The 19,174-nt window shown below is 46.0% G+C and overlaps 3 protein-coding genes across 5 annotated transcripts in view; all 3 read left to right on the top strand.

Moving 5' to 3' along the window:
* LOC147012245 (uncharacterized) overlaps positions 1 to 1,551 on the top strand; it is a 230,076-nt gene extending 228,525 nt beyond the window's left edge. Inside the window, exon 9 of the mRNA XM_085856135.1 lies at positions 1,417 to 1,551. The gene's annotated coding sequence lies outside the window, so the exon portion shown is untranslated. The remainder of the gene's footprint in view (positions 1 to 1,416) is intronic.
* The window catches only part of HAAO (3-hydroxyanthranilate 3,4-dioxygenase), a 97,793-nt gene continuing 80,056 nt past the window's right edge, over positions 1,438 to 19,174 (top strand). For 2 of the 3 annotated variants that reach the window (XM_085856131.1, XM_085856133.1), the window contains exons 1-2: positions 1,851 to 2,015; positions 8,900 to 8,978. In XM_085856131.1, coding sequence (XP_085712257.1) covers positions 1,885 to 2,015; positions 8,900 to 8,978 — 210 coding nt within the window. In that variant the 5' untranslated portion in view covers positions 1,851 to 1,884. Of the gene's footprint in view, positions 1,770 to 1,850; positions 2,016 to 8,899; positions 8,979 to 19,174 lie in introns of those variants that run through there. The other variant, XM_085856130.1, reaches the window with a different exon arrangement.
* Positions 11,404 to 19,174, top strand: part of LOC147012248 (uncharacterized) — a 15,862-nt gene continuing 8,091 nt past the window's right edge. Inside the window, exon 1 of the mRNA XM_085856134.1 lies at positions 11,404 to 17,960. The gene's annotated coding sequence lies outside the window, so the exon portion shown is untranslated. The remainder of the gene's footprint in view (positions 17,961 to 19,174) is intronic.

Consider the following 19,174-nt stretch of genomic DNA (forward strand, 5'->3'; position numbering starts at 1 on the left):
ATATATTGAACGATATTTCAAAAGTTGTGGACGGATTTGGACGAAATTTGGTCGATGAGTTTGGTGCATGACAAGGACGAAAGAATTTGATTTTAGTGAAGATCCGAATTCCCGATTCTGATACGAGAGTTTTTAAATTTCACAAGTGATTCTTCACCATTGAGAGACTGGGCCAAAAATGATATATAGGACAATATCTCAAAAAGTTGTGGACGGGTTCGTGTGAAACTAGGTGGACGTTTTGGTTTGGTGACAAGAACAACCAGTTTCGATTTTGATTCAGGTCTTGGATCTGGGTCCAGCCTATCAGTAGGATACAAAATGTGAACTGTTCAGCCTGGCGGAGATATGCGCTCTACAGATTGTCGTTGCAGTTTTAATCACAAAATTCTGCTAAAACCCTCATCATCTACTACTACTACAACTACTACTACTACTACTACTACTACTACTACTACTACTACTACTACTACTACTACTACTACTACTACTACTACTACTACGTCTTCTTTAAATGACCCCAATTCCTTCCATATTCTTGCGGGGTCAGACCAGGAGTGTTTTTCAGCTCAAGTCTTTCACGAACCGACTGGCCATGCCTATGGAGCCTATTTCGGCAGGAATTTGTAATATGTTCAGACTGCCGATAATAACTCGCTGACTCGTGGTGAACGACACTGTAAGGTCCTTAACGTCCACCAAGTAATGCGAACAGACCTGGCTTAATGTCTATCTAAGTGAGGGTCTATGCCCTGCCTGAAAAGCACCGATCTGACTATAAACAGTCAGAACAGTTAGGTGGGAATCAAACCCACACGAGAGAGCTCGAAGGTAAGTGTCAAGTCCACCAAAGCCCTCATGTACATGCAAATTCAGACCTTCGAGCATGTTTAAAGGATATATATGTAAATATATATATATATATATATATATATATATATATATATATATATATATATATATATATATATATATATATATGTAAATATATATATATATATATATATATAGCAACTTTTAAATTTGATGTCCTCTTTAATTGCCAGAAAACGTTCATAATCCCACAATTTTATGCCCACATGATACCTGACTCGAGCAACACACCTCACTTTTTAGCTTTCTCTTCAATCTTCACCATTATGTGCTTTGCTGGGACCGATGTTTGCACAGTTGGAAGTTTGTTTGAAAGTCCATTGTTTTTATCTGTTTGTTTTACTGTCTGACCTAACTTGCATTGCACAAGACGTTTGTGTTATGTCGTTGCATCATGAATATGATGAGCCAAATGGCCTTTTATCTGTGTGCCATTATTTTTGGGTGTTCTTTGCAAGAGACTATGCTGATACCTGTGCACAATTCCTGTATTTAATTCTGTTGACATCTAATCCTTCATCCCACCTAACCCCCTTTTTCCAGCGATGGAATCATCTCCCTGTTTCAGCGCAATCCTGCGCTGCGATTGAATCCTCACGCATTTTAAGGTGGCAGCCACACCTGCACCATCTCATGGCGTCTTCATTCCTAATGTGTGATATTTCCTTCCCTGCAAACCCATCATCAGCTCCCCCCCCCAAAACTGAGCACGAATTAGTTCTGCTGGTTGCATCATTACTGTGGCATGTCGTCTCCAAGGATACAAGTGCACGACCACGCTGCATGCACATTTGGCGCAGGTCCTACCAACAGGTGTCGACTCTTTTTGAGTTTCGACTCGGTACAGTGAGCCCAAGCGAGGTCTGCAGCAATGCAGAGAGTTCATTCCGGGACATGTGAGTATGAACAACCTCAAAGACTGCTGAATAGGCAAGTTGGGAGGGGTTTCTGGAATCGAGGGGAAGGTTTTATAAATTCAGAAAGAAGTGTGTAGTTGCTTGGTGGGAGTGCATGGCATACAAGTGTATTCACGTCCTGCCACAAGGAGCTAGTACCACGATGACCTTCCGCAAGATCAACCTTGAGCGTTGGCTCACAGACAACGAGCGCTTCTTCCTGCCGCCGGTTTGCAACAGGCTCATGTGAGGAAGTCTGTGTGGCTGATCAGGGAGCGAATGGCGATTTGAGGAGGAAGGGGAATGATGGTGGAAAAAAGATGTGTGTGTGTGTGTGTGTGTGTGTGTGTGTGTGTGTGTGTGTGTGTGTGTGTGTGTATGTGTGTGTGTGTGTTTTGTGAAAATAGAATTGGGAGTAGTGCAAGAGTGGATCCCATATGTAAAAAGTGAGCGATCTCTGCGCAACCTGCCGAAATTTAATGGATATGCGAGAAACACCAATGATTGTACCACTTCTTCTTCTTCTTCTTCTTCTTCTTCTTCTTCTTCTTCTTCTTCTTCTTCTTCTTCTTCTTCTTCTTCTTCTTCTTCTTCTTCTTCTTCTTCTTCTTCTTCTTCTTCTTCTTCTTCTTCTTCTTCTTCTTCTTCTTCTTCTTCTTCTTCTTCTTCTTCTTCTTCTTCTTCTTCTTCTTCTTCTTCTTCTTCTTCTTCTTCTTCTTCTTCTTCTTCTTCTTCTTCTTCTTCTTCTTCTTCTTCTTCTTCTTCTTCTTCTTCTTCTTCTTCTTCTTCTTCTTCTTCTTCTTCTTCTTCTTCTTCTTCTTCTTCTTCTTCTTCTTCTTCTTCTTCTTCTTCTTCTTCTTCTTCTTCTTCTTCTTCTTCTTCTTCTTCTTCTTCTTCTTCTTCTTCTTCTTCTTCTTCTTCTTCTTCTTCTTCTTCTTCTTCTTCTTCTTCTTCTTCTTCTTCTTCTTCTTCTTCTTCTTCTTCTTCTTCTTCTTCTTCTTCTTCTTCTTCTTCTTCTTCTTCTTCTTCTTCTTCTTCTTCTTCTTCTTCTTCTTCTTCTTCTTCTTCTTCTTCTTCTTCTTCTTCTTCTTCTTCTTCTTCTTCTTCTTCTTCTTCTTCTTCTTCTTCTTCTTCTTCTTCTTCTTCTTCTTCTTCTTCTTCTTCTTCTTCTTCTTCTTCTTCTTCTTCTTCTTCTTCTTCTTCTTCTTCTTCTTAGTTGAAATGACATTTTCAGAGCCGCGAGGCTCTATATATGCCACGCACTGAAACACTTCGGCAGGAGATGACAAGTTCCGGGGTTGACTTTATATAGATAGCTTGACCCGTTTTCTTTAACTCATTTAAAAACCAATTTGCAGAGTCAGGGTGCTTATGGTTCAACCGGCATTACATATCTGGAACACATAATGTTGTGGGCCAGGTATCGGTGGCGAGCACGACCTCTAGGTGGAGCAGTCGAGCCGGCTCCACCAAACACCCGGAATTCAGATCGTTACCCTTGGATAACTCCGAAGGTACGGGTCCCTTACAGGACCGTGAATCGTCAATAAATCAACCGCGTGGGCACAGGGATATTTGCCAAACTTCAAAATACCAAGAGGTCCACGTGGCGAGCTACCGAGTATTCACACCCTCGACGGAGCTTGAACGGGACGAGTCGTTACCGTGCTCGACCCGTGCGTAAACCGAACGGATGGTTACCAAAGTCCCGTCAGTCCAAATCTATATCTACAGCAGCAACGGCCTTTTTAATCACACAACACGCACCGTGCTAAACCAATGAAGGAAAGGACAAAGACGAGCTGAAACATTTAACAATAGGGATATTTATTTACAATAATCGTGGAAGGAACACATAAAGGGCAGAGTTAAACCGACTATAAAGAATGCAAATAATGTACAGCAAAAGCACTTAACCAGTTGCTACTTAAACAAGACAGGCCCACACACAGACACACACATGCACACACAAATACCCAAAAGGAAATGGACCTTCCCGCCTCGTGTGGTTTGGCCGAGACGAGCGAACCAGGATGAGACCAGCCGCGTCGAGATGCGACCAAACCAGCCTCGAGATGAGACAAGATCAGCGCCAGCGAGATGAGACAAGATCAGCGCCAGCGAGATGAGAGCCGACGGGTCACAAACCTCCTCCCACTCCTCCCGACAACCACCACACTTCTTTTTCAGGAGGGAGGGGCTTCTCCCGACCACTCGCCTCCCGATTGGTCAGACCCATTGCGCGATTCCCTGGCCGTCCTCCATTGGACAGGCCCACGGTAGGCAGGGCAACTCCCACCCCTCTGGGCGGAGTCCCGAGCAGAGGCGTTTGTGGCTCCGCTCTCCTCTGGCCACGTGCCTAATGGCGATGGTGCTGAGTCGGAAACGAGGCGGGTGAGACGTCCGCTCCCTGCCGATTGGCTTAGAGGGACGCCATGCCTATGTTAGGCTCCGCCCATGCGCGCGCTTGCTGGCGAGCGCACAAAGAATGCCGCGAGCATTATGGCGTCAGGATGGAGCGAAGGTGTTGTTGTTGTTGTGATACGGGGTGTAAAAATGTAAAAGAAAACCCGAACTATCAAAATAAGTTCGCAGCGCATGTATGTAATTCCCATTAGACACAGGTAGGAGGCCCTAACTAGAAACACTCACTTACCAATATAACTGTTCTATAAGGACCCTGACTGTTGTGTGCAGTAAGCTTCCAAATTTGTAACAATAACTCTATTCGGATCCTAATCACGTTCATGCAGTGGAAAGGTGAGATCTGGGGTGTGTTCTGTTACCAAGCGGCTTGCTTTATTCAAAGCACTCAAGCAAGCACCCCAACGGAACGGAGCGCTCGGCACCGCTTAACAAAGTGGCGGTCTCCATGTGAACACTACCATCGTGGTACTCCAACAAATGCTGTCCAAGCCGTCGTTTTCAGTTTCACTCGATCCTCTTGTGAGAACTTCCCCAAACGAATTTACTGTGTTGGTAGGGGCTACAGAGTACAAGGAAGGGGGAAAGAAAGATATACAAATGAGGGGGTTAGGAAGAGGTTCTCGGCATCACAAAGCTACTGTGTAGTTTAATTTCTATAGTTTGAGTTTTCCTGACCTGATATTTGCATAACTTACAAAGTTTGCTGTTTGTGCTTTTATTCATTGGTCGGAAGTGTGAGGGGTGAAGTTTGGCCTTATCTCTCAATAGTGAAGAATCACTTTAAAACTTCTGTAGTCGGATCCGGTAGTCGGTGTAGACACGAATGAGTAGTCGGATCCGGATCTGGATCTTCACCAAAATTGAATCAGTTCGTCCTTGTCGCACACCCAACCTGTCCACACAATTTCATCCGGATCCGTCCACAACTTTTTTAAGATATCCTGCACACACACACACACACACGCACACACACACACACACAAACAAACAAAGACAGAAAGGGGTGAAAACATAACCTCCTTCACCTTCGGTGGCAGAGGTAATTATGCTGTCAAAATTGTGTTATTATGGGAGTAGCAGAGACCCGTGGAAATTCCACAGAATGCACGTTGTGAATTCAAGCCCTCAACTCCCCCCCCCCCATTCCTCTCACAAACCACAAGTCCTAACCTACCCCCTCTCAACCCTCAATCCTATCCCCACTCCAAGCATTCAAATAACCTCCCCACCCTTCACAGTCACCTGTCTTGTATGCTGTATCCATCACCAACTAACAATACATCCATCTCTGACATTGGCACCCTCTCTATTAAGCTTGACTGTCCTGAAGCTGTTCTTGGCTCATTCCCACCCATCAGTGCTGTTCCTTCTCTGTTTTCCGTTCTCATGGCATCGAGCTGTTCTTGGGTCATTCCCGCTCAGCACTGCTGATACCTTTGTCTGTCTTCAGTTCTTCTTGCCTCTTGTTGTGTCTCCCTGAGGCATGCATGGTACTGCTGCACATGCTTCCCAGCCGCTGCTCAGACAGCCTCACTTTCTTCTTCTGTCCTGACACGCCGCCCATGCTGATTTGTCCTGGCAGGTCTGATTGTGCTTTGTTATGGCTGGGTGTTACCCTCCATGCTCATGTTGCAGGTAATTCCACTGAAAAGAAAAAAATGGCCAGTAAATTGGTGGTCAAACAAGAATAAAAGCAGTGAGGATCCCACGATATTCCATCCTGGATGGGTTTGAGGGCTGTGGGGTAGCAGATGAAACCCGAATCCTATCCAGCATCCTCCTGATGACTCCATCTTTGCTCTTTACTTCTTTGGGTTCCATCTTGGTCTTATGTTTGATTATATTAGCCCCCATTTGACTTTGTCTGAAACGGGGGCTTATGGATTTGGTCTCGATTTTTGTGTCCGTGCGTGCGTGCACAACCATATCTCAGACATGTATTGATCAATTTTAGTCGTACTTGGCACAAAGGCAACCTATGATGGTGTACATATGCACAACATTTTGTTTTGTGATGCGATCAAATATGGCTGAATGGCACCCATGTTAGTTCTAAAAAAAACCTGGTGTCGAACATGTCCTCAACCATTTCTCAGACATGCATTTACTGATCTTGTTCAAACTTGGCACAAAGATAAGGAATTATGGTCGTCCTTTTTCAGGGAGCATCGTCTTTTCTGGCAACTCCACAATTAAGCTTCGTAAAGCCGATAACTATCAACATATCAACAGAAGGGTGAAAGCAAAATATGCCGATATGGATATCAAGGGGGCCATCACAGAGTTGACGTCTCGTGAGGGGAATGCCCCACAATCAGCCAAAACGACCAAAGCCCTCAAAGCCAAACACCCGGCTGCCCCTTCTGACGTCAATCTACCGGCCATGCGCGACAGTGAATTGGCCACTCCAGTGGTTCTTTCTGAGCATTCTGTCTGAATCGTGGTCAACCTCTTTCCATCTGGGTTGGCTGCGGGCCCTGATGGGCTCAGACTGGGACATCGTCAGGCTTTTTTGGGAAAGGAATCTGCCGATGCGGGGGCCCACTTACTATCTTCTCTTAATACCCTGTTCATTTACATGGTTATGTGGGGGAGAGGTTTCCGGAGCCATGCGTCCCGTTTATTTCGGTGCAGATGTATTTGCTTTAACTAAGCAGGACGGTGATGTTCGTCCGATCACTATGGGCAATACTTTGTGCCATCTCATGATCAAAGCCACATGGTGATCTTTTTCTGAAGAAAAAAAATGAAGTAGCAAGAGCGAGTTGACCATCCTCAACCATGCATCACTGGATGACTGTCCACTTACTGAGGGCATATTTAAGGCAGTGCTCCCTGATATTAAGATTGTTTTGATCAGTGACTGTACTCTTCTTGGTGCTCTGATCTCCCCAAGGCCTTCGCCCAAAGCTGTTATTAAGAAGCATGATGACTTGATCCGTACGGCAGGCCGCATGGAGCAAATTGACGCACACGAAGCATCTGTGCTGCTCAAAAACTGTTTCACCCAGCCTAAGCTCCTGTATATCTTGTGTATATCTCCCTCCTACCTGAATGGTGCACAGCTAGGAGCTTTCGACCACACCATTTGCAAAGCCGTTAGTAAAATCTCTAATGTTGCTTTCAACGATTCTGCCTGGATGCAAGCTATGCTCCCAGTTAAGTAGGGAGGTCTGGGTTTCAGGATGGCTTTTGATATCGCTCTCCCTGGCTTCATCTCCTCATTGCTGGTGGTCCTACCCCTTAGTTGATGCCGTTCTGTCCTGCGTAAGTGGTTTGGGGCAAACGGGGGAGTTGACAGCGGCTGTGTTGTCATGGAGTTCAGCCCATATCGGTGTTTGCAAACCCGAAGGCCTGTCCTGGCTTTGCCAAAACACATGGGACGTTGAGGCGATAAGAATGTCTTTTGTCAGCTTGTTGAACAGAGCCGGTCCTTTGGCTGCAGCCGCTAAGAAAAGCAGGATGCGGCTTCATGTATTCCCTGTTCACTCTTTGGGAACACAGCGTAACCCCGGGTCTTTACGGGTTGCGGTTGCACTACGAGTTGGAGCATCAGTCTGTGAGCGGTATAAATGTTGATGTAGCAGTACGATGGATGCACTTGGACACCATGGTCTGTCGTGCCGTTTCAGTGCCGGTCGATTTTTTTAGACATTCGGCCTTTAACAATGTGCTCAAACATGCCCTTTATGGGGCAGGGATACCATCTGTCCTGGAATCCCTTGGTGTAGACCTTGGCGAAAACACCCGTCCAGATGGCTTGACCATCGTCCCATACAAGAATGGGAAAAGCCTAACCTGGGATTGCACTTGTGTTGACACTTTCGCCAAATCACACGTTTACAATACAGCCTCAACGGCTGGAGCGCCTTCTCATGTAGAATATTTTAATAATAATAATAATAATAATAATAATAATAATAATAATAATAATGACGTCATAGGTCATGTGGTACAGAAGCCATGTTGGAAAAAAGTAAAAAAGAGGAAACACTAGGAACCACAAAGGACTATAATGCGCATGGTGTGGGCACTTTTATTACATCCCACAGGGCCCGTCAGACCGTCTGTGGCGGGCGCCCATTGGTCAACACAGCCCGGCAGATGGTGGTTTACGGTGCGTGCCCATTTGCTTTCAAGTGAAGAAAATTCCACGAAATAGACAGATGTTGATTTATGGGTTTGTTCACCAGCCTGTCCAATGGCTTTGAGCCTGATAGATCTATCCATGTACATTGTACAGGCAAGTCCTTGGCACGTCCGGTGCCATTGCACTGACCCCGCAGTTGCGCTCGTGGGCCACACTCGTTGGCTGTTAGCTAAAGAGAAACTCCATGCAAGGACGGATAAACAACGGGGAAGACATAAGAACATAGGGAGGGGGAGGGAAAAATGCAACGCTTAAGAGTCTTAGACACAGACACTGGAGCAATGAACACAATCTTTCGAAACAGATGCTGCTCGATGTAGTTTATCGCTCACGGGAATTACACCACACTTCTGCAAACGTGGACAATGAAATAACTATTCTATCCGATCCCCCATTTTACCCCCTGGAATCCTAGATCATATCCGTAACAATATGTTGGGAACTGTTGGTTTACCATCAATGTCGCGAACCTGTTGCTATCAATTATTTATAGTCCAACTTGTTGCTCTTGATTTTCACAACAACATAACGTGTTTTGTGTTTGTCGTCACAGGTACAGTGAACAGCTGCAAGTGATGTTTGTGGGGGGCCCAAACCAACGGAAGGATTACCATATTGAAGAAGGTGAAGAGGTGAGGTTTTCGGAGTGGAAATCCAGTATTCATATCCACAAAGGTTCAGAAGATAAACTCAACTACACACACACACACACACACACACACACACACACACACACACACACACACACACACACACACACACACACACACACACACACACACACACATACACACTGTCATCGAATCGATCAGTACTTGCAATGTTAGTTGAGTAAAGAGTAGAAAATGTGAACTAGGTTGATAATCATCATAAGAACGGACCCTGGCATGTAACACGACTCACCATGAAGAGCAGCAGCAGTATTTGTCCTGCTAGGATTTGGCCAGGCAAGCGGACGCTTGCCCAGATGGTAAAGGCGTTGGACACCAGGACAACCAAGTAATTGGCTTTTGAGAGGTAGTGGTGGGTCTAGACCCGAGAGGGCATTCCTGTATGCGGCTTATCCATTGGGACCACACCCTGTGCAGAGCGTTGGTGCTGCCTAAGCAGTCTCTTATGGCTATTATGCGGCTTATGGCGGTCACATGCTCAGGCAATGAGATAAAGAAGGAGCATATAGAGAAGCACACAGAGTGAGAAACCCATCGAAAGGAAGAGGAAGCAGTTCAATAAGAGAGATATTGGTGAAGTCGTTTCACCGGGATCACATTGCTTTGAGTTGTGCCCTGGCGGGTTCTTTCTCTGAAACAAAGACCTTCTCAGAGGCTTATGAGGTCACGGTGGAGCTCTTCGTTACACTGGTGATAGCTACAGAAGGCAATAGTGATTCTTCGTGACGATGCTGATGTCATAAATAAACATGGTTGCGCTTGTAGTTGTGCAGAGAGACCGGGTTCCCTACGGCCAGGTTGACATCATCAAACGAAACCTGGGTGTGTACCATTAGCAAGTGGCTTGTTATCGTTTGCCAAGCCAGCCGTTCCATATCGACCATTTTTCAAGTCGCTCACCGAGTCACTCAGCTAACAGATCAAGTGAGAGGTGTTTCTTTATGTTGGCAAAAATGGCCGCCATAGTCGGATTCAAAACGATACTACAACCATTGAAATGTTCAGAGGCATACCTGATATCTCCATTGTGTAGACAGTAGACTATTCTCATCATCTATACTGTAAAAAAAAGGCATTCATGTCTGATAGAGCTGTGACACGGCACATGCTATGCAACTGCGGGTGCAGAGAGGAAAAGTGCTGCTGGAGGAAAGGGTCACGAACAGACACGTGGTTCGAAACTCCGTGAGACAGGAGAGGAAATGCGTCACCGAAGATGCAGTTTAACTCCCAGTGAACTTTTGTTTAACTCTAGTGAAACTCAAGTCCATGAGTCATTTCCATGACGGTGTAAATAGTGAGCTGCCAGGCAGAAAAGCGTTGTCACACTTCCGTTAAAGCCTTCCTCAACGCTCATCCCTCCGGAGGTATGCGGCTTATAGCGGTCACGAAGTTAGAAACCTGATGTTGAAAACCTCACCAACACTACTGCCATTGGTTGCACAAGTAAATGAAACAAAGTTCATCATGTAAAAGTACTAACAAATTGGCAACAATGAAAAGTACACCTCAGACCCTATAGACCATTTGGACCCGTTAGACCTGCAGACCCTTTTGACACCTTAGACCTGCAGACTCTTGAGACCATGTAGTATCTATTTAGACCCCTTAAGACCTTTACACCCTTTGAACTGCTTCGACCCCTTTAAACCCTTCGACCCCTTTGAGCTTAGACACTTAAAGACTCTGTTGACTTTTTAGACCTTTACACCCCTTCATATCCCTTTAGACCCTGAGACCCTTTTTATACATTGTCGAGGCTCATATAACAGCTAACACACAGAACATAGAACAAAGGGAGCAGAAGAAAAGGGGGGCGGGAGAGGGAAGCTCAAAACAGTGGAGAACAGACACATTAGGAGATCTGTGGAAGGGAGAGGGACGGGGCGGGGTACACGGGGTATACAAGATGGATATTACAGGGACTTTCAGGAAGGAAAGCAGAGAATTTGAAGGAGGTGGAGTTGGGGTGGATTAACAGGGGTAGAAAGGATCATGGTTTTGGATGGGGGAAGATAAGAGATGGTGGTGAACAGCTGTTTTGAATACCTGGAGGGAAGAGTGGGATTGAAGATAGTGTGGGAGTTTGTTCCAGAGATGGGGAAAAAGAGGAATGAAAGAATGAAGGTGAGCAATGATTCTTGATTTTGGTAGTTTCACCAGAAGGGGGTTGTTGGTGAACCTTGGAAATGTGGCTTTCCCAAGAAAGATCATGGCAGATAGTGAGACCCAGAAGCTGGAATTAAAGGACTTCTTCAAGAGGATTGTTGAGAAAGCAGATTGCGGGGGAGGGTGTGTGTGTGTGTGTGTGTGTGTGTGTGTGTGTGTGTGTGTGTGTGTGTGTGTGTGTGTGTGTGTGTGTGTGTGTGTGTGTGTGTGTGTGGGGGGGGGGGTCCAGATGGTCTTTCTGGAGAGACATAGTGAGAGTGTGAGATTTGTCAGGATTGAAAGACAAGTTCCAAGTGTTGGACCAGATTATGATTTTATCCAGGTCTGTAGGGAGTGAAGAGGCTGCTGCTTGTTGGTCTGGGGGATGACAACAGGTACGGCCGAGGGTGGAGTCATCAGCAAAGAGATAAAGATGATTTTCCAGAGAGTCGGAGAAATTATTGATGAAAACCATAAAAAGCACAGGGCCCAGAACACTGCCTTGAGGAACTCCAACCTGGACAGGAAGAGGGGGTGAGAGAAGTCCATTAAGGGCCACACGTTGACTGCGACAGGAGAGGAAGTCTGCGAGTCATGAGTGGAGATGGCCTTTCATATCAAAGGAAGAGAGTTTTGTGAGCAGGGCAGGGTGCCAGACCTTGTCAAAAGCATGCGATATGTCTAGGGAGATGGCTTTGATCTCATGTCTGACATTGAGGATCTCCATCCATTGTTGGGAAAGCATGAGCAGCATATCCAGGGTAGAGTGACCTGGTGTGAATCGAAATTGATGATCGGAAATAAAGCCATTGGAGAGAGGAAGGATTTGATGTCGGAAGCGATGATGGATTCCATAACCTTGCTGATGATTGGGAGAAGGATAATTGGTCTGAAGTTGCAGGGATCTGTTTTTGCACCTTTTATGCAGAGTGGTAATGTTTGGTGATTTCCAAGCAGATGACAGATGAGCTTGAGCAAATGAGAGGGTGAATAGAACAAAGGGGGTGAGAAAGAGCAGCAGAGCAGGTTTTTAGGACATGTGGGCTGATGCGGTCTGGACCGGTTGCAGAATCTGAGTCGATGCTTAACAGCAAACTCTCCACCTTGTCAGGAGAAAAGGACACAGGGTCCAGGAACAACTGGGTGTCACCGAGTAAGGTGGGTACACAAAGCAATAGGTTTGGGACACAAGATTTAGAAGCAAACACTGAGTTTAGGCATTCAGCCTTTAGGTCCCTATCGACTTGTTAGTGTTTAGGCTCCATAGACCCTTCAAACTCCTTTAGACCTGAACTACGATTGGAACATATCCTTTAGTTTAGACCCTTAAAACCCTTAAGACCCTTATAAACCCCAATAGACGCTTTGGAAACTTTTGACCTCTTAGACCACTCGACTTCCGGTTCTGGGTTTGGAGCATTGGCAGGTCTCCTTGGGGGCTCCCTTCTGACGATCTCAAAGTTAAGTTTCCGGTCGTTATCTGTCCTGTTTTAACAGTTTATTTTCTCACCTACATGTTACTGTGTGTTCCTAGTTCGGTTTTGTTTCAAAAATCGTGCTATTTTGTGAGATTTCGTCGAACTTGTCTTACTGGGTGCTTGAGGCCTATCCTTGAGGCTTGAGGCCTACCCTTTGTTAACCTCAGTGTACGATCGTGTTTATTTGTTTTTTCTCCCCATTATCTTCAATTTCTATCTTTCCCACTTTCTTACCGTCCCCCATCCCAACTAATCACTCTATTTCTTATCTAAAAAAAATAAAAAAACCGTGACATTTCTCCGATTCTTCTTCTTCTTCTTCCTCTTTTTCTTCCTCGATTTTTTCTACAACACTTCCATGACCTAATCTGTGGAAAACTCTCAAATATTAATAATATTAATAATATTAATAATAATAATAATAATAATAATAACAAAAACGATCTCTTATAATGCTTCATCTTCCTATTTCACACATGTGGTGCTCTTTACTGTATGAGAATGCACTATTCTACTATTTAAACAGACTGCCTCTCAATTCGACCTTTCCTTCATACCTTGCCTAAAAAATCCAGCGTTTCTTCTCTCCATTCTCTGAATTCGCCTTTATTGCATCCATCAAGAAATGTGTTTAATCGCATCTCTGACCTAAAACTTGTAAAAACCCCAGTTTGCTATGAATGTTCGCTTTCCATCAACCATTCTTTTTTTCCAACTTCAGTGCCAACTCACCCCCCTCACCCCTCACTCTCACTCTCAAAGCAACCATCCCACTCTTCTCCCTCCAAGCCTCCCTCTCACCTCTCTCAAAAACTCCCCCCTGATCTTTCTCCCACCATTCATCCCCCTCACTCATCCTTCCCAAAGTTGCCCCCCCATCCCATCCACAAAGCTGCCTCCTTCCACTGCCCTCTCACCTCCATCTCTTCACTCCACCTCAAATCCTCAACTGCCTTCTTCCCCCTCTCTTGTCCCTCCTCTCCCCCAGCACCACAGAGCCTTTTCTCCTCCTCATCCGGCCCCCTCCCCTAGCTATTCTGCAATCCCCCACACTCTTTCAACAACACTCCTTACCTCCCCCCTTGTCCCTTGTCCTACCCTCCCCCTCCCCCCCACCCCCTGCACCCAAAGCCTCCTCCCCTACCTCTTCATTAAAAGTATGGACCTCAAATATCTGGGGCCTTCACTCAAACCTTTCAGATCTTTCCATACAGGTTGCCACTGACAAACCAGACATAATCTGCCTAACAGAAACTTTCCTCCCCCAAGACGTGTCTGACTCCCAAGTATCTCTCCCTAGTTACTCCCCCCTCCGGTTTGACAGACCTGAGCCTCGCCCTTGTGGAGGAGTTGCTCTCTTCATCAAAGACTCTATTCCTCACTCTCCATGCACTGCCCTCACCCCCCCACACCCCCAGGAATACCTCTGGCTACGGCTTCCCCTCAACTCCCACCTCATGTTTAGATGTGTACTGTACTGTCCACCTAACAGTGATGACTCCATCTACACCTCACCATCTGAAAACATGGACCAACTTCTATCTTCTCATCCAAACTCTCTCTTCCTCATATGTGGCGACTTAAATTGTCATCATGCCAGTTGACGAGGTGTGGGTACCTCTCTCACCTGTCATGGAACCTCAGCAAAAGCTTTCTGTGACTCATTGGGACTGACTCAATCGGTCAACTTCCCGACCCGGATCTCAACCAATGGTACTCCATCTCTTCTGGATCTGATTTTGACAAATTTCCCTGACAATATCTGCTGCTCTTCCTCCGCTCCAATCGGTTCTTCTGACCACGTCCTTGTCAAAGTGGACTTCTCTCTGGCTGTTATCAGAGAACCACCTCACCGCCATCGAGTCTGGCATTTCACTCAAGCCGACTGGCAGGGTCTCCAAGCAGCCCTCAAACTTATAGACTGGTCCCCTATCTCTACTTTCTCCAACATCAACTCATCCTGGGAATTCTTTCAAAGAAACTTTCTCTCCCTCATGCACAGATTTATCCCCTCTCGTCTTCAGTTGTCCGACCCTTCCTCCCGCCCTTGGTTCACTGAAGCTTGTGGTGAGGCAGTTGTCCTGAAACAACTTGCCTTTTCCTCATGGAAAGCAAACCCAACTGAGGGTCATCTCAGTTCCTTCCATAGAGCTCGGAACAAGTGTGTATCTACCCTCAGGAGAGCCAGAAAACAACATCTTTCTCATCTCAAGTCTGAACTCTCAAACCTCTCTCCCTCCTCAAAATCCTGGTGGCGTCTAATAAAATCTGTTTCTGGTGTGTTCCCCCTCCATCTCCTCCCTTATCTCAAATGGCAGCACTGCTGATACCGCACGTGAAAAAGCTGAATGCCGAAACTCGGTGTTTGCAGCTAAATCTTGTGTCCTAAACCCATCACTTTCTCTACCCACCTTACCCAGTCGCACCCAACTGTCCCTGGACTCTGTGTCCTTTTCTCCTGACAAGGTGGAGAGCTTGCTGTCAAACCTCGACTCAGATTCTGCAACCGGTCTAGACGGCATCAGCCCACGTGTCCTCAAAGCCTGCTCTTCTGGTCTTGCTCACCCTCTCTCTGTTCTTTTCACCCTCTCATTTGCTCAAGGCCATCTGCCATCTGCTTGGAAATCAGCAAACATCACTGCCCTGCACAAAAAGGTGCAAAACAGATCCCTGTAACTATAGACCAATCAGCCTTCTCCTAATCATCAGCAAGGTTATGGAATCAATCATCGCTTCAGACATCAAATCCTTCGTCTTCTCCAATGGCTTGATTTCTGATCATCAATTTGGTTTCAGACCAGATCACTCTACCCTGGATATGCTGCTTCTGCTCTCCCAACAAGGAATGGAAGCCCTCAATGCCAGACAGGAAATCCGAGCCATATCCCTGGATATATCACATGCTTTTGACACAGTCTGGCACCCTGCTCTGCTCACCAAACTCTCTTCCTATGGTATCCAAGGTCATCACCACTCATGGCTCGCAGACTTCCTCTCCTGTCGCAGTCAACGTCTGGCCCTAAATGGAGTTCTTTCATCCCCTCTTCCTGTGCAGGCTGGAGTTCCTCAAGGTAGCGTTCTGGGCCCTGTTCTTTTTCTGGTTTTCATCAATGATCTCTCCGACTCTCTGGAAAATCCTCGATATCTCTTTGCTGATGACTCCTCCCTCTGCCGTACCATCGGTCATCCCTCAGACCGGCAAGCAGCAGCTTCTTCGCTCACTGCTGATCTGGATAAAATCACAAACTGGTCCAACACGTGGAACATGTCTTTCAATCCGGACAAATCTCACGCTCTCACTATGTCTCTTCGAAAGGACCGTTTAGAAAACCACCCCATTTACTTTCTCAACAATCCTCTGGAAGAAGTCCTTTCTTTCAAGCTTCTGGGTCTCACTATCTACCATGACCTTTCCTGGGAAAGCCACATTTCAAACCTCGCCTCAAAAGCCAGCCGCCGACTGCGAATCCTCCATCGTGCAAGGTCCTTCCTCAGCCCACCTGAGCTCCTCACCACTTACAAAGCTTTTGTCCGCAGCCTGATGGAGTACTGCTCTCCCCTCTGGGCTGGTGCTCCTGCCTCCCACCTTTCACGGCTTCACGCTGTAGAAACCAAGGCATTTCGGATCATTGGCATCTCCCGCAATGAGGCTGAGTCTTTGGGCTCTCACTCAATCACCGCAGGTTAGTCGGTGGTCTTTCTGTCTTCTACCGTCTCCTCTCCAGCCTTGCCCCCCCTGCTCTCTCTGTGATTTGTCCCCACCACATTTCCGCAGGGCACTCAAGGTCTGCCAACAACCCCCTTCTGGTAAAACTACCAAAATCACGAATCACTGCTCACCTTCACTCTTTCATTCCTCTTTTTCCCCGCCTTTGGAATAAACTCCCTCACTCTATTCATTCCCATCCTTCCCTCCAGGCCTTCAAAACAGCTGTTCACCACCACCTCTTATCATCCCCCATCCAAATCCTCGATCTTTTCTACCCCTGATAATCCACCCAATCCCACCTCCATCAAATTCCCTGCTTTCCTTCCTGAAAGTCCCTGTAATATCCATCTTCTATTCCCCATGTTCCCCATCCCATCCCTCTCCCTTCCACAGATCTCCAAATGTCTCTGTTCCCCACTATTTTGTCCTTCCCACTCCCTCCCCTCCTGTCTCATGCCCCCTTTGATGTGCGTTGTGTGTTAGCTCTCATACGAGCCTCGACAAGGTATACAAAAAACCCCCTTCAGACCAATTTGACGCTTTTAAATACACACCACACAAACATCAAAAGAGTCTTCTTGCAATCCAATATCCAGGCTATACATTTTCCAGCAAATAATGTGCAAACTTTACCCACCTGGAGGGTAGATACTCTTCCAGTTTCATTGAACTTTCATGCTTTTATTGTAACAGTACTTGTACATTTCATCTCAATTCTTGAAACTCTACAAACATGCAAACCTACTCCCCAAATGCGCAGTGATAGGGGACATAGATAAGCTTGTCAAGGGGTTCCTCTGTTTATTTCCATCTTCCTCATACTCTGTTGCCGCTGCTAACATCTATCTATAATTCCAGCAATGTGTGTGTGTCTGTCTGTCTGTGACCGCTGTTTCTCGACAACCTCTGGTCCGATCTCATTGAAACTTGCCAGCTATATTGCTGGGGACCTGAGGATGTGCCTTTTCAAGGTTTGATATTAATCGGACAAGTCCTTCCCAAGTCATTGCCATTTATTTCCGAACCAATGACATGACACGTTGCTGCATAGGCCGGTGCGCGGCCAGCCGACGATGACATCACGGGCCGTGCCGGTTACATGGCAGGGAATGTCATGGCAAGCAAAGACGGAGGTAAACTTGATTTTAATTTGGATTTTAATAATTCCAGCAGTGTGTGTGTGTGTGTGTGTGTGTGTGTGTGTGTGTGTGTGTGTGTGTGTGTGTGTGTGTGTGTGTGTGTGTGTGTGTGTGTGTGTGTGTGTGTGTGTGTGTGTGTGTGTGTGTGTGTGTGTGTGTGTGTGTGACCGCTGTTTCTTGACAACCTCTGGTCTGATCTAATTGAAACTTGCCAGGTATATTGCTGGGGACCTGAGGATGTGCCTTTTCAAGGTTTGATATGAATCGGACAAGTGCTTCCCAAGTTATGGCCATTTATTTACCAACCAATGACATGACACGTTGCTGCGGCCATTTATTTACCAACCAATGATATGACACGTTGCTGCATAGGCGTGGCTGCGTAGGCCGGTGCACGGCCGGCCGACGATGACGTCACGGGCCGTGCGGTTACATGGCAGCGAATGTCATGGCAAGCAAAGACAGGGAGGTAAACTTGATTTTAATTTGGATTTTAATTCACTCTGTGTTTGGAAGTGTGGTTGTCGCGAGAACGCGAGAGCGAAGGAACGGCCTGTGTAGTTGTCGTTTCTGGCTCGTTGTTTGAAAGTTTTTTTTTGTTTTTTTTTTTTGCACGTACGGCCACGCATGTACGGGCACGTGAGAATGAAGGAACGGCCTGTGTAGTTGTCGTTTCTGGCTCATTGTTTGAAAGTTTTTTGTTTTTTTTTGCACGTACGGCCACGCATGTACGGGCACGTGAGAATGAAGGAACGGCCTGTGTGGTTGTTGTTTCTGGCACGTGGTTTGAAAGTTTTTTTCGTTTTTTTTTTTGTTTGCACGTACGGCCACGCACCTACGGGCATGCACTAGTAATAAATAATTTTGGGGAGGTTGCTCCAAGAATTTCAAATAAAACTGAAAATGACGTGGCCCGGACAGCATTTGTTGGAGCACCACGACGGCATTGCTTCCATGGACACTGCCATGATGTTAAGCGGTGCCGAGCACTCCGTTCTATTGGAGTGCTTGTTTAAGCACTTTGAATCAAACTTGGCAAGGCGTAAGCAAGCCGCTTGCTAACAGAACACACTCCCAGCACTCCTTGCAAGACATGCCAAATAAAGCTGTTAGGGTTACTTTCGTGGTAAAATACTTGTGTCTGCCTCTACTGCTCACTATACCATCAGGTTGTACATACATTGCTTCATTATATATCAGAGGTACAGCTGCCTCCACTGCTTACTGCATGGTCAAATCGATCATCATGTGTTGGATTACATCTCAACATGCTCTCATACTGTAATTGTTGCCATGGTTTCAGAATGCAGCAATTGTGCTTGGACATTTGGTGAACTGTACCTCTGTGTATTTGCTTAGTGAAGGATAGGTTTAAGGTAACCTGAGTAATTTGATTGTGTGTATATATATATATATAAGTTGTATTTCCTGTCTGTCTGTCTCCATCGATTGATTTGGTTCCACCAGTAGTCACGCCATCAATTTGCATACCGTTGGAACTCTAAATTCCTTCTGCATAAGGTGTGGGTACCTCTGCTGGTTGTATATAAAGAGTTTTACTATGACCAACAATGTGGCGCAAGTCCTTGTTTCCATAGTGTTTGGTTAAATGGCCTATTTTCTCCAGCCTCTCGTAATCCGGGTTGCAACCGACCCCACGACTTGAAATGTGGTCACCACCTT

The sequence above is a fragment of the Eptatretus burgeri genome, chromosome 15 (assembly GCF_056783735.1).
Source record: "Eptatretus burgeri isolate ZD-2024b chromosome 15, Ebu_testis_v1, whole genome shotgun sequence".
Lineage (NCBI taxonomy): Eukaryota > Metazoa > Chordata > Myxini > Myxiniformes > Myxinidae > Eptatretus > Eptatretus burgeri.